The following is a 13,696-nucleotide window of genomic DNA, read 5'->3' on the forward strand; positions in this document are numbered from 1 at the left end:
CAGCAAAATGTCATTAAAAAAAGATTGTGGGCGTGGGGTGATGCGGGTGGCTCAAGCCTTTAATCCTAACTACTCAGGAGGCTGAGATCTGAGGACTGCGGTTCAAAGCCAGCCCAGGGAGCAAAGTCTGTGAAATCCATCTGCAAGTAACCACCGGAAAACCAGAAGTGGTGCTGTGCCTCAAAGTGGTAGAGCTCTAGTCTTGAGCAAAAAGTGCTCTGGGACAGGGCCCAGACCCCAAGTTCAAGCCCCATGACTGACAACAAACAAACAAAAAGATTGCTCTTTTATCTTTGAATTGTCAAAGTTAGAATACTTGAGGAGAATGGGACAACCAGCAATACTTTGTGAGGCCCAAATTATGATATAAAAACACAATTTCTTCCTTATTTTAAGATTACCTTTCACTAGAACAGCAGAAAAATCTAAAATTGCCCTGAATAAGTAGGGGTATATTTATGTCATATGACAAGTTCAGATGTAGACTGTACAAACCTGATACAATGGACCCATATTGTAATCATATATATATATATTTTTTTTTTGGCAAAAAGTTAATTCTTTGTCTCATCATCTTAACAACCTCACTTCCCGCCCCCCCACCCCCAGATTGTGCTGCATCTGCAGGCATCAATAGTATAGGATACCACATACACTAGGTGTAAGTCATAAGCCCCAAAGAACCTGAATTAACAAATTATCTTTCCACCACTTTTACAGGACTTTATAAAAGAAATAGAACAGGGGAACAGTGGCTTACCTCTATAATCCTAGCTACTCACAAAGCTGAGCGTTGAGGATTACAGTTCAAAGCCAGCCTGGACAGGAGAGTCAGTGAGACCCTTATCTCCAATTAACTACCAAAAAGCTGGAAGTGGAGCTGTGGTTCAAATGGTAGCGTGCTAGCCACCCAGTTGGGTGAAACAAGAGCTCAGGCATAGTACCCTGGTTCTGAACTCAAGCCCCAGGACCCGGCCCCCATCAAATGATTAGGATTCTTTTGGATATTTAGTGTAATATCGTGCATTATTTCCCAGAAAAGAAGTATATGTACCCACTGTTAGATCATGGGGCTATGGCCAATGATGAAGCATGAAAGAATTCACCAAGTGTCAGAGGGGTAAGCAAAGCAGCAAAGGTTTAGTTCACTTTCTAAGGAAGAAAAGGAGCAGACACGTGGTCACGCCGGCCCTCGGTGGGGTCAGGCCAGGGGTTTACTTAGTATTTTTGAGGTAGAAGATGTACCTATGAAATTTGCTCTGTGGAACAACGTCGTTTAACATTCTCATCCCTCCCCCCTGCACCCTAAGTTTTCGAAGTCCGAGTTCTGTTAGTAATAGCACCCATTTTAAACATAAAGCCCTTAAGGCTTTCCCTAAGCCCCAGTTTTGCTCGTAACCACAAGAGGCGGCCGGTCAGGTGCTCAGTGGCGGTAGCCCGCTTGCCTCGGTGTGTCCCCGCCATCGCTAAAGTGAATGCAAGGAAACACAAGCATACACTTCCTCTGTCCTCTCTGAGCTTCCTAGGCAGGAAACGGGGCGTTCTCAGGGCGAAGCCGGTGCAAGGATCCGGTAGCAGGCTGCAAAACACTTGGGACTCGGGGGACAAATTGTGTTCCCAGGCTAAGTAACTCCGGGCCGGCGAGGCCGGCCGCTGAGGGGCGGGAAGCCTCGGGAGGCCGCGCGACGTCATCACCCCGCGCCCGCGACGCGCCATTTCCCGGCAGGCCCGGCGCCAGGCTCCCACGCCATGGGGCTTTGGCGGCGTTTGCTGCCCGGCCGTGGGATGGTGCTTTGGGGCGATAGTGGAGCCGCTGTCCCGCCTGGGAGAAGCGGAATTTGGGCCGCTCGGCGCCAGGTCCGGGGTGCCGCCGAGCAGCAGGAGGGGCGGGACGGGGTTGCTGGAGGGCCGGCCGGGCTGCCGGTGGCCGTGGTCTCGGGGCCCGGGACCACGTCAGGTCTCCCGCGGCCTCGAGTGCGGGCCGGTCTCGCTGTTCAGGGTGTGGAGACCGGGGTGGGGCCGGCCGGGGTAGTGTGGACTCGGATCTGAGTACCGTGCGCGTCGCTTTCTTGGTTGTGGGTTTTGTAGTATATGCCAAGAAGAGAAGGAAAACTCGCGAAGCATCAGAACAAGCCACTTACTTGCCCCGTTAGAAAAGCCCACGTACCCCGTTACCATGTTCAGTTTCAGCAATGCATCCTTCCAAGTAGGATCAGTAACAACAAGGCCAAACGGCTCATTGAAGGCAGCATTAGAAAAGGAAGGCCCCGGAATCCTGATTTTTTTTTTTAAGAAATCTTTAAATCTTAATACTGGAGAAAGGCTTACTAAAAATGATTATCTTGTTTTATTTATTTTTAAAGTTTTCTGGCGCAGAGAGTGATCCCCTAAAACAAAGAAGAGCACAAATCATGTCCCGAGGACTTCCAAAACAGAAGCCCATAGAAGGTGTTAAACAAGTCATAGTTGTGGCTTCTGGAAAGGGTGGAGTTGGAAAGTCTACGACAGCAGGTATTACAGGATATTAATGATGATCCCCATTGGTTAACCCGTTAGCTGATGCACATTATTCATTTGTTTTTCTTTGTAAGTTTAGTGTTTGCGATATTTGGAGGTAAAAGGAGACACCAGATTTGTCTACTCAAAGTAGGTGGTCAGGTTGAGTTTCACAGTTTACTTAACTGAGAAGACGATAACCTTTCATAGGCTGTTTTTGCAAGTTAAGCAAACTAATCACTGCAGTGTCTACTCCATAGCATTCAGCAAACCGGTTTCTTTTTCTTTAGAATACTTAACTTTCAATTTTTTTCCAATCTTTATTAGTATGCATAAAGCTATACTGTTATTTGCAGTGAGATTGTTGTTACTGTGACCTTTTTGCATTTAACCATAATGTAATTTTCACTACTTGCAAAGTCAACAAAACTAATAATTTGAAAATACTTGTAAAGGGTTAGCATTGTTTTAATGACTTAAAATGTCATCTGTAGCCACATCTTTTATATTAATATACTATGAACAGACTTCTTTTTCAGTGGCTCTTATTTATTTAGCCTTGTCACAAAAATGCTTCTTTTAGAGCCTATAATAGAAGTGACATCAGAAATGGAAAAATTAACAGCCAAGATTAATAATTACTTACAAAAACTTCCTTAAGAACCTTTCCCGACAGATTATTCTAGTGTCATAAGGAACAAGAGAAACCCCTCCCAGTTCTATTCACTAGAAATAATGTGACTTCTTTTATTCAGCTATACAGACAAATACTATGTTTATTCAAGTTGTAGAACTGATAGTTTGTTAAATGTATATGTCGTGAAGTGATTTCCACAATCATGCTAGTTATTATTTTATTGTGTGTGGTGAGAAAACAGTACTATCTTTTTTTTTTTTTTTGGGCCAGTCCTAGGCCATGAACTCAGGGCCTGAGCACTGTCCCTGGCTTCTTTTTTGCTCAAGGCTAGCACTCTGCCACTTGAGCCACAGCGCCACTTCTGGCCATTTTCTGTATATGTGGTGCTGAGGAATCGAACCCAGGGCCTCATGTATACGAGGCAAGCACTCTTGCCACTAGGCCATATTCCCAGCCCCAAAACAGTACTATCTTAATGAATTTCAAATATAGAATATGTTATTAGGTGTCCTTGTGCTGTGTATTACTTACTCATAACTGCACTCTTGTACTTTGAGTTTTATGATACCTTTGAGGTTATTTAATTTGGAATCACAAAGCAATCACATAATGAATTTTAAGCATTTTAGTAGGAATGCTTGCTAATTTAGGCCATACTGATTCCTTTTTAGCAGTTTAAAAAAAAAGATTTTCTTTACTCTATTTCATTTTGTTCATTTGGGCCTAGTTCTAGACCAGTAAAATAAAAAAATTGACTTTTCCCCCCTGAACTTTTAGCTTAAAGTAATAATGCAGATATTGACATGAAAATTCATCAGTTTCAGTGAAGCCCAAGACATTTTCAATAAGATAGACCCTTGTGTGCTGACATAGTCCATACTTTTTGGCTATAGCAGTTTCATGGTTGTGTAACCAGCTACAAATATACAATATTGTGATCAGCTACATTCATTTTCTTTCCTCTTTCCTTATTACCTGAAAAGAGATGTAGAAGAGTTTGTCAGATTTTTTTTTTTTTTTTTTTTGCCAGTCCTGGGCCTTGGACTCAGGGTCTGAGCACTGTCATGGCTTCTTTTTGCTCAGGACCACTTCAGCTTTTTCTGTTTATCTGGTGCTGAGGAATCGAGCCCAGGGCTTCATGTATGCTAGGCAAGCATTCTACTACTAAGCCATGTTTCCAGCCTGTACTCCTTTTTACTATTTCAAAAGAATGTTTGGACACACACACACGATAGTGATGTTTTGGATTAGAATGATGACTTTTGGTAACTATAAACACGTTCGTTATGTGATCCTGTTGCTTAAATGCATGTAGAATCTAACTTTAAGATGAATTCTCTGTTTAAAAGTTAGATATGCTTCATTATATAAATTCAGATTTATTTTGTAATTTATAAGAATGAATTTATCAAGTTCCATGCTCTAGGGTAAACACTTTATATATAGTGTATTATTTAATCTTTAAAATAGTTATGAAGGAGGGATTATATTTATTTTACAGAGGAGGTAAAATAACCTAGTCACTTTTGTATATACTCGAAGGTAGGGGAGCTGGAATTTGATTTAGGTTAGTTTTAAAATTCATTTTGTGCTGGGGCTTGAACGCCAGCCCTCATACTCTCATTTGGCTTATTTGCTGACAGCTGGCATGGTACAACTTGAGACATGCCTCCAGTTCTGGCTTTCTGCTGGCTATTTGGAGATAATCATGGATTTGTCTGCACTGACTAGCTTTGAACTGAGTTTCTTGGATTTCAGCCTCCTGAGTGGCTAGGATTATAGGCATGGCCACCCAGTGCCTTGCCAAATTTATGTTCTTTACCACTTTATTTTCTTTTTTCTTGTCTCCCTATTTGCCTATTGATCAAGAGTGTTTTTAAGGGCTGGGGATATAGCCTAGTGGCAAGAGTGCCTGCCTCGGATACACGAGGCCCTAGGTTCGATTCCCCAGCACCACATATACAGAAAACGGCCAGAAGCGGCGCTGTGGCTCAAGTGGCAGAGTGCTAGCCTTGAGCGGGAAGAAGCCAGGGACAGTGCTCAGGCCCTGAGTCCAAGGCCCGGGACTGGCCAAAAAAAAAAGAGTGTTTTTAACTACTTTAAAGGAAACTACTCCAATGTAATTTATAGCCACGTGCTGTAAGGAAATGTGATTCATAGTAGGAGGGTCTATTTATTTAATCAGTTTGGGAAATAGATTAGGATCATTTTTTCTCAGATGTGGCATATCTCCATCTTCCTTTCCAACTCTCTGCCTCTGGAATTTACTGGTATAGGCAGTTTGGAAAACATTCTGTATGTATTTGTATCCTCTTTTCCCTCTGTGCACAGTGGCCCAGCCTTTGTATACACTTGTACTTATGAGTAAGATTATTGGAACTCCGACAACATTAGCATTTATTTTTAAATGCTAGTAGAATCATATTCATTTTTGTTTATCAAACGAGGTTTTTGTTTCTGTGAAATATGCTTTTGAAAATAACTGAACTATGTATTTCACTGACATTTATAAAACACTAGGAGGATGTTTGAAGGAAGTTGTAAGGTATTATAAAACTTAAAAAGTTAATTTTAGGGCATGCATCTATTGGTACTTGCAAAATTACTTTCATTTTTTGTCTTTTTGTTTTCTGAATTATCTTTATATTCTTGCTCTTTACACATAAATGAGATGCAACAGTGGCGCTGTGGCTCAAGTAGTAGAGTGCTAGCCTTGAGAAAAAGGAGCTCAGGGACAGTGCCCAGGCCCAGAGTTCAAGCCCCAGGACTGGCAAAAAAAAAAAAAAAAAAAGTCTTTATGGGCTGGGAATATGGCCTAGTGGCAAGAGTGCTTGCCTCATATACATGAAGCCCTGGGTTCGATTCCTCAGCACCACATATATAGAAAAGGCCAGAAGTGGCGCTGTGGCTCAAGTGGCAGAGTGCTAGCCGGGAGCAAAAAGAAGCCAGGGACAGTAGTGCTCAGGCCTTGAGTTCAAGCCCCAGGACTAGCCAAAAAACAAAAAGGGGACCTGCATTAAAATTTTGTTTTTTGGAGGCATAGTTAATTTTCATAGAAGAAGTTACTAAATTAATTTCTTTCTGTTTTCTTTTAGTGAACCTGGCACTTGCACTAGCAGCAAATGATTCGGTATGTGTTGATTAATAGAAATATTAGCTTATTTAAGGCAATGATAAAGAACATACTATTACTCTGTCAGAAGTGATGTAGTGTATGTTCAATTGCATGTTCTTAAGGATCTACAAATGCGTCATTAGCGGTGTCATGTAGTAATGATGGTACATTTAAGTATTAATCATAGATTATGTGCTTGGTATTCTACAAAGACTCTCCTGTTCTTGGATAGAAGCCACTCTTCACTATTCTGATTTGTACAAACATTCTGGGTTTAATTTGTTAAGTGTTAGTAATTCAGGTTTTTTCTTTTAAGGTAAAAGATAATTTCAAAGTACTGTTAGTCCACTGAAATAGATTATATATGCAAAATAAGAGGGTTCATGCATTCCCCCTTTATATCAAAGGACTAGCTGTAATTAGTATATATCTTTTTTCAGCTCTTTTCTGTCATCATATAAACATTGTATAGTATACATGTATGTGTAAGTACATGCATCTTCCTATGATATACCTCATTCTTTAAAATTTTTAAAATACAATTTTATTGATATTGTGAAGGTATTGTACAAAGGGGTTACTGTTTATTTATTTGTTTGTTTGTATGTTGGTTTGTGCCTATCCTGGGGCTTGAACTCAGGGCCTATGTGCTACCTGAGCTTTTGTGCTCAAGGCTAGCACTCTACCACTTGCGCCTCAGTGCTACTCCTGGCTTTTCTTGAGTAGTTTATTGGCAATAAGAGTCTTTGGACTTACCTATCCAGATTTTCTGGCTTTGAACTTGTGTCCTCATCTCTCAGCCACTTGAGTAGGATTACATGCATGAGCTCCCAGCCCTCAGTGACATACCTCTTGTTATTAACGATGGCTATATTCACAGTTGTCTATAACATATAAAACCATTTTTTCTTGTTGAAATACTTAGTTTGGCTTCTTGTATCTTTTTACATTTTTGCAAGTCCTGAGGCTTGAACTCATGGCCTGGGCACTATCCCTGAGCCTCTTTGTCCTCAAGGCTAGTGCTCTAACTCATGAGCCACAGCACCACTTCTGCCTTTTTCTGAATGGTTTTACAGTACTAGGGTTTGAACTCCAGTCCTCATACTTGCTAAGCAGGCACTCTACCACTTGTGCCCTGTCCCTAGTCCGACTGTGGAATTCCTATGACCCACTTTTAAAATACTGTATGATATTTTTGTAGGATAGGTTGCTGGAAGTAACATTACTAGGTCTCAAAAGGTATGCACATTTTAAATTGGTTATATGTATTCCTGAAAGTTTCATTTATTTTTTATTTTAGCTATTTAGGAATACTTAAATACCTAATAGTATTTAAGAATACTTCTTTTTATACTTTCATAAATGCTAGGCATTATTATGTTTTTAGATATTTAAAATACAATAAAAATGAACATTGAACATATTGTATAATTCCACCAATTTAGTAACTGATAAAAATTCACTTACCTATTTCAGAACTGATCTTAATATATCTTTTAAACCTAGTTTGTAAAATGTAGGCAAGAATCATTTTATGTGTTAATCTAGGTCTGTGCTTCTAACACATTTTCTACCATTACTGTGCATTTTGTTGTTTCCAATAGATAGTACATAGGGAAAAATAATGTATATTATTTCTACAAGTTTTTAAAATAATAATTATTTATTGTCAAAATGATGTACAGAGGGGTTACAGTTTCATATGTAAGGCCATGGGTAAATTTCTTGTACCATTTGTTACCTCCTCCCTCTCTACAAGTTTAATATTGTTTAAAGGGAGTCCAGAATCGGATAGACACCAGAACTAGGGATGTAGAGAACATACCTTTTGATATTTACCCCTTTCTTATTTCTTGAAATGGGAAAACAATAAAAATTCATAATATTTTGGTTACTTAAATTTTATTCGCCATAGAGCCAAGTAAATTGGACTTCTAGAGAAAAAAATACCATGTTTCTTTTAAGTTATCCTTCTGTAATGAGAAAATTCTACTGCAAAGTTAACTTTTTCTTTTTAGATTTCATTTTAACTCTCTTCCTTTTATGTGGGAACTACTTTCTTTTGTCTCATCTTGTCTTTTTTGAATTTAATTTTGCTTTTTTAAAGACATCATTGAGTCTTTCTATGGTTTGGTAGGCAGAATAATGGACGTCAAAGATGTTCATATGCATTTCAGAGAGCCTGTGAAGATACTTTCATGGCATTTTCTATGTGTAATACTTTCCTACTTCTGTCATAAGAAGTTCACAAACAAGCTCAAGTGGTTTTCAGTGAGCTCAAATTAGGGTGTTGGTAGAATTACATACTTTTTGTGAGTCTTCCTTTTCTTTCCTTCTTTTTTCCTTCCTTCCTTTTTCTTTTCTTTTTTGCCAGTCCTGGGGCTTGAACTCAGGGCCTGGGCACTGTCCCTGAACTTCTTTTGCTCAAGGCTGGCACTCTGCCACTTGAGTCACAGCGCCACTTCCGGCTTTTTCTATGTATGTGGTGCTGAGGAATCGCCAGGGCTTCATGCATGCTAGGCAAGCACTCTACCACTAAGCCACATTCCCAGCCCCCCCCTTCCTTTCTTCCTTCCTTCCTTCCTTCCTTCGTTCCTTCGTTCCTTCGTTCCTTTGTTCCTTCCTTCCTTCCTTCGTTCCTTCCTTCCTTCGTTCCTTCCTTTCTTCCTTCCTTCCTTCCTTCCTTCCTTTCCTTCCTTCCTTCCTTCCTTCCTTCCTTCCTTCCTTCCTCCCTCCCTTCCTCCCTTCCTCCCTTCCTCCCTTCCTCCCTTCCTCCCTCCCTCCCTCCCTCCCTCCCTCCCTCCCTCTCTCTCTCTCTCTCTCTCTCTTTCTTTCTTTCTTTCTTTCTTTCTTCTTTCTTTCTTTCTTTCTTTCTTTCTTTCTTTCTTTCTTCCCTCCTTCCTTCCTTCCTTCCTTCCTTCCTTCCTTCCTTCCTTCCTTCCTTCCTTCCTTCCTTCCTTCCTTCCTTTCTTCCTTCCTTTCTCTCTCTCTCTCTCTCTCTCTCTCTCTTTCTCTCTTTCTTTCTTACTTTCTCCCTCAGCCTTGATTTTAACTACTTGAGTTATAATTCCACTTCCAACTTTTTGGTGGTTGATTGGAGATAAAAGTCTCACAGACTTTCCTGCCTAGGCTGGCTTTGAATGACAATCCTAGATCTCAGCCTCCTGCGTAGCTTCCTGTGATTATAGGGGTGAGCTACTAGTGCCTGCTTAAACAATGATTATTTGTTCTTTCGCTGTTTACTTTTTTCCCAGCTCTTGGTATATTCAGGAATTATTTATATATTGAATAGCTGGTGAATATTGTCTCCATTCTGTGGGTTGCCTCTTTTTTAAAAAATATTTAATTTTTTGTTTATGTGATACTGAGTAATCGAACTCAGGGCCTCATGCATGCTAGGCAAGCACTGTACCTCTAAGCCACATTCGCAACCCTATATGGGTTGTCTCTTGGTTCTGGTAATTCCTTCCTTCCTTCCTTCCTTCCTTCCTTCTTTCCTTCCTTCCTTCCTTCTGCAATCCTGCCACTTGAACTCAGGGCCTGGGCACTGTTCCCGAGCCTCTTTATGTTCAAGGCTAGTGCTCTACCACTTGAGCCACAACACCACTCCTGGCTTTTTTAAAAATTGGAGATCAGAGTCTCACAGACTTTGTTGCCCAGGTTGGCTTTGAACTATAGTCTTCAGATCTCAGCCTCCTGAGTAGCCAGGATTACAGGTGTGAGCCACCCGCACTCAGCTCTATTGTTTATGGGGCTTGAACTGGCCTGGGCACTGTCTTTGAGCTCTTCAACTCAAGGCTAGTGCTCTACTACTTTGAGCCACAACGCCACTTCTGCTTTTTCTGGTGGTTAATTGGAGATAAGAGTCTTATGGAGGGCTGGGGATATGGCCTAGTGGCAAGAGCGCTTGCCTCTTATACTTGAAGCCCTGGGTTCGATTCCCCAGCACCACATATACAGAAAATGGCCAGAAGTGGCACTGTGACTCAAGTGGCAGAGTGCTAGCCTTGAGCAAAGAGAAGCCAGGGACAGTGCTTAGCCCTGAGTCCAAGGCCCAGGACTGGCAAAAGAAAAAAAAAAGTCTCATGGACTTTCCTGCCTGGGCTGGCTTTGAACTGTGATCTTATGATCTAAGCCTCTTGAGTTCAGGATTACAGGTGTTAGTCACCGGCACCAGGCACAGAAACTTTTAAGTTTAATGTAGTTCCATTTGTCCATTCTTGTTCCTATTTTCTGGCCAATTGGAGTTCTGTTCAGAAAATTTTTAACTGTACCCTCCTTTTTGTAGTAGTAGTTTTAATGTTTCAAGTCTTATATTAAGATCTATGATCCATTTGGAGTTGATTTTTGTACAGGGTAGGTGAGAGAGAGGGATTAGGTTTGAGTCTGCTATATACTCAGTTTTCCTCCATATCATTTTTTTTTTTTTTTGGCCAGTCCTGGGGCTTGGACTCAGGGCCTGAGCACTGTCCCTGGCTTCTTTTTGCTCAAGGCTAGCACTCTGCCACTTGAGCCACAGCACTACTTCTGGCCGTTTTCTGTATATGTGGTGCTGGGGAATTGAACCCAGGGCCTCATGTACATGAAGGAAGCACTCTTGCCACTAGGCCATATCCCCAGCCCCTCCATATCATTTTTTCAAGAGGCTTTTTCTTCAGTGTATTTTTCGGCTATTTTATAAAAAATCAGATGGCGATAGCTGTGTGTTTTTTATTTCTGGATCTTCTATTTTCTCCTATTATTCTTTGTGTCTATATTTGTTCCAGTAACATGTTATTTTTGTTACTATGACTATGCAGTCCATATTGTGATACCTCCAGAGTTGTTCTTTTCACTCAGGATTGCTTTTGCACATCGAGGTCTTTATTTTTCCATACAAATTTTAACAAAGAATACATTGGGGTTTTGATAGAAATTGCACTGAATCTGTGGCTAGAGTGATAGAGAGCCGCTGTGAGTGAAAAGCCAAGTTTGAGTCAGAGGTCCTGAGTTCAAGCCCTGGTACTAGCAATTTCAAAAAGCTAGATGTAATGGAACATGTCTGTAGTCCCAGCTACCTGGAAGGCATGGGTTGGAGGATTGTGGTTTTAAGGCCGGCCTGAGCAAAAGCAAGAAACATTATCTGAAAAACACACTACAAAGGAAGAAGACTGTGACATGACTCAAGTGATTGAACACTTGTTTGGAGGCCTAAGTTCTTCCCCAGTACTACCAAAGAACAAAATCAAAATGATAAAAAGCTAGTTATTTCTGGGAGACTGCTTTGTTTGAAGTCATAGGCCATTATTGAATGGTGTGTAGACTGTAGATTCTCCCTATTGTTTTTTTCCCCCTTACCTTTTGTTCTTTCTTTTGGGGATGGGTAATGTTGAAGTGAAGAGTTTAGTGATTGTGTGTATTGCACATCAAAATTTTATCTAGTGGTATGGTGGAAATGGCTTATACTGACTTGTGAGAACTAATTGTTAAACTTTCAGGGATATTGCAAACCAATATGTCTTATGTTGTTAGGTTGGAATAGACCATGGTGGGAGTATTTAAGCCATGGAAGGTGGCAAACACTGAAAATCAAGTCTCCCACTTTTTCCCAAGCTGGTTGTTAAACATCTATTGATAACGTGGTGATCATATGTATCCATGATCATATTTCTTCTTTCCTAAACGACTTTTATTATGGATCTTATTTGTTTATAGTATAAAAGTCAGTTAGGAGGAGCACTGAGCCTGGGAGGAGGAAACAAAGGCCATCTGAAGCTCTGTAAAAACCTGTGTATTTGTCTCAGTTCATTTTAGTCCAGCAAGTTTATCGAGCACCTGTAGCACTCCTTGCCAGATACCCTGGGAATACAAAGAAAAATAAACATAAAAAATAAACTGTAGAAGCTCATATACTGCTAAGACTACAGTTATGTTTTATATATAATGCATATGCATAAATATGTGTACATGTTTATATGTGTTTATATAATATGAGTGTATCTTGTTTACTCACCTATCTAATCTGTATAACTATGTGTGTACGTATGTATTTTCTTCCTTTTTTGAGGAGATGCTACAAATTGAACCTAGTGCCTTTCATACGCCAGGCAAGCCGCCGAGCTTTATTCCCAGCCCTATGTACATTTATGATGGAATATAGCTGAAACTATTTAGTTTTGTCTGTGAATGAGAAAATGTTAGTTAAAGCAAAATTAGTAGGGTTTTTGATTCCTAACAGAGTAGATGCACTGTGTACTCTTAAAGCCAGAAGAACTGAAAGGAAGACAAGTGTCTTAACATGATGAGATATATTCAGACTAAATATATAGTACTAAATCTGCCCAAGATGAGTAGCTTTTATTCCAGAGAAAATTGTTTTTTTTTCCCATGGAGTATTTTCATGAATGTAATTATATTTGATTCTTACAGAAAGCTGTAATACACTCCATGAAGTATTTATCACTTTTACAGCCTTCATTGATTGTGCCCTCGCCTTGCCTCATTTCATCAGACAGCAAATATTCTCTGTCACAGTATTTTTCCATACGTATCTTTCCATTTCTACTATTTCATCTGCAGGCTTATGTTCTTTTGGGCTTATTTGTTCATTTATGCCTCAGACAGTTTTTGAGTGCTTCTTCTTTCCTAAGTGCTATATTAATTTGGAAGATGCAGAAGTGAATGAGACACACAGTCCTTGTTTCAGTGGCCAACCTTGCCTGTGTTCACATCCTTCCAGGACACAATGCCAGATTACTTGTAACTATTGGAATCACATAACTCCCTTGCTTAGAGGCATAGCTGACAGATAGCCTTTGTTGGTGTTCAAGCAAAGCACTCTATCATCTGGCTCTAATCTACTTTATAGGTTTATCTTCAATTATTCTTCTAACTGGTTCTTATGCTTTAGTTAATCTGGGTGGCTTGCTGAAGTGAGTCTGGGCTGGATCTATTCTTTTCTTGAATGCTTACAGTCTTTTTCATTTTTACCAGAATGTTCTCTTCACCTTCTTTCAGCTTTAAATGACCTTTCATCTGGATTACCTGTATGACTATGCTCGTTAGGGCTTATTACAAGGGTGCTGGTGGAGAGGACTGAGCGATGACAGAATCCAGGCTGCCCTTTTGATATGAGCCTATGGGCTCCCTTCTGCTGCTCAGTTTTCCATGATAGGCAATTCAGTGATGTGTTCCCTGGGTTTCTCTAAAAGGAGGGTCCTTTCTCTATTTTATGAATTCCAGTAGCACTATTTACTTGTATTATTAATGCATTCACACAGCAATTGTAGTATTTTTTTTAACAGTAGCAATATGAATAACTGTGTGTGAGTGTGTGTGTGCATGTGTGCACGTGTGTGTGTGTGTGTGTGTGTGTGTGTGTGTGTGTGCTGGTTCTGGGGCTTGAGCTCAGGGCCAGAGCACTGTCACTCAGCTTTTGCCCAAAGCTAATGTTCCACTACTTGAGCCAC

The 13,696-nt window shown here is 40.4% G+C and overlaps 1 protein-coding gene across 3 annotated transcripts in view; it reads left to right on the top strand.

Moving 5' to 3' along the window:
- The first annotated feature begins 1,715 nt into the window (after window positions 1–1,715).
- Window positions 1,716–13,696, top strand: part of Nubpl (NUBP iron-sulfur cluster assembly factor, mitochondrial) — a 152,746-nt gene continuing 140,765 nt past the window's right edge. Inside the window, exons 1-3 of one of the 3 annotated variants that reach the window (XM_048361850.1) lie at window positions 1,716–1,857; window positions 2,364–2,511; window positions 6,229–6,263. In XM_048361850.1, coding sequence (XP_048217807.1) covers window positions 1,750–1,857; window positions 2,364–2,511; window positions 6,229–6,263 — 291 coding nt within the window. In that variant the 5' untranslated portion in view covers window positions 1,716–1,749. Of the gene's footprint in view, window positions 1,858–2,363; window positions 2,512–6,102; window positions 6,111–6,228; window positions 6,264–13,696 lie in introns of all 3 variants that reach the window. The other 2 variants (XM_048361852.1, XM_048361851.1) reach the window with 2 other exon arrangements.

The sequence above is a fragment of the Perognathus longimembris genome, chromosome 14 (assembly GCF_023159225.1).
Source record: "Perognathus longimembris pacificus isolate PPM17 chromosome 14, ASM2315922v1, whole genome shotgun sequence".
Classification (NCBI taxonomy): Eukaryota; Metazoa; Chordata; class Mammalia; order Rodentia; family Heteromyidae; genus Perognathus; species Perognathus longimembris.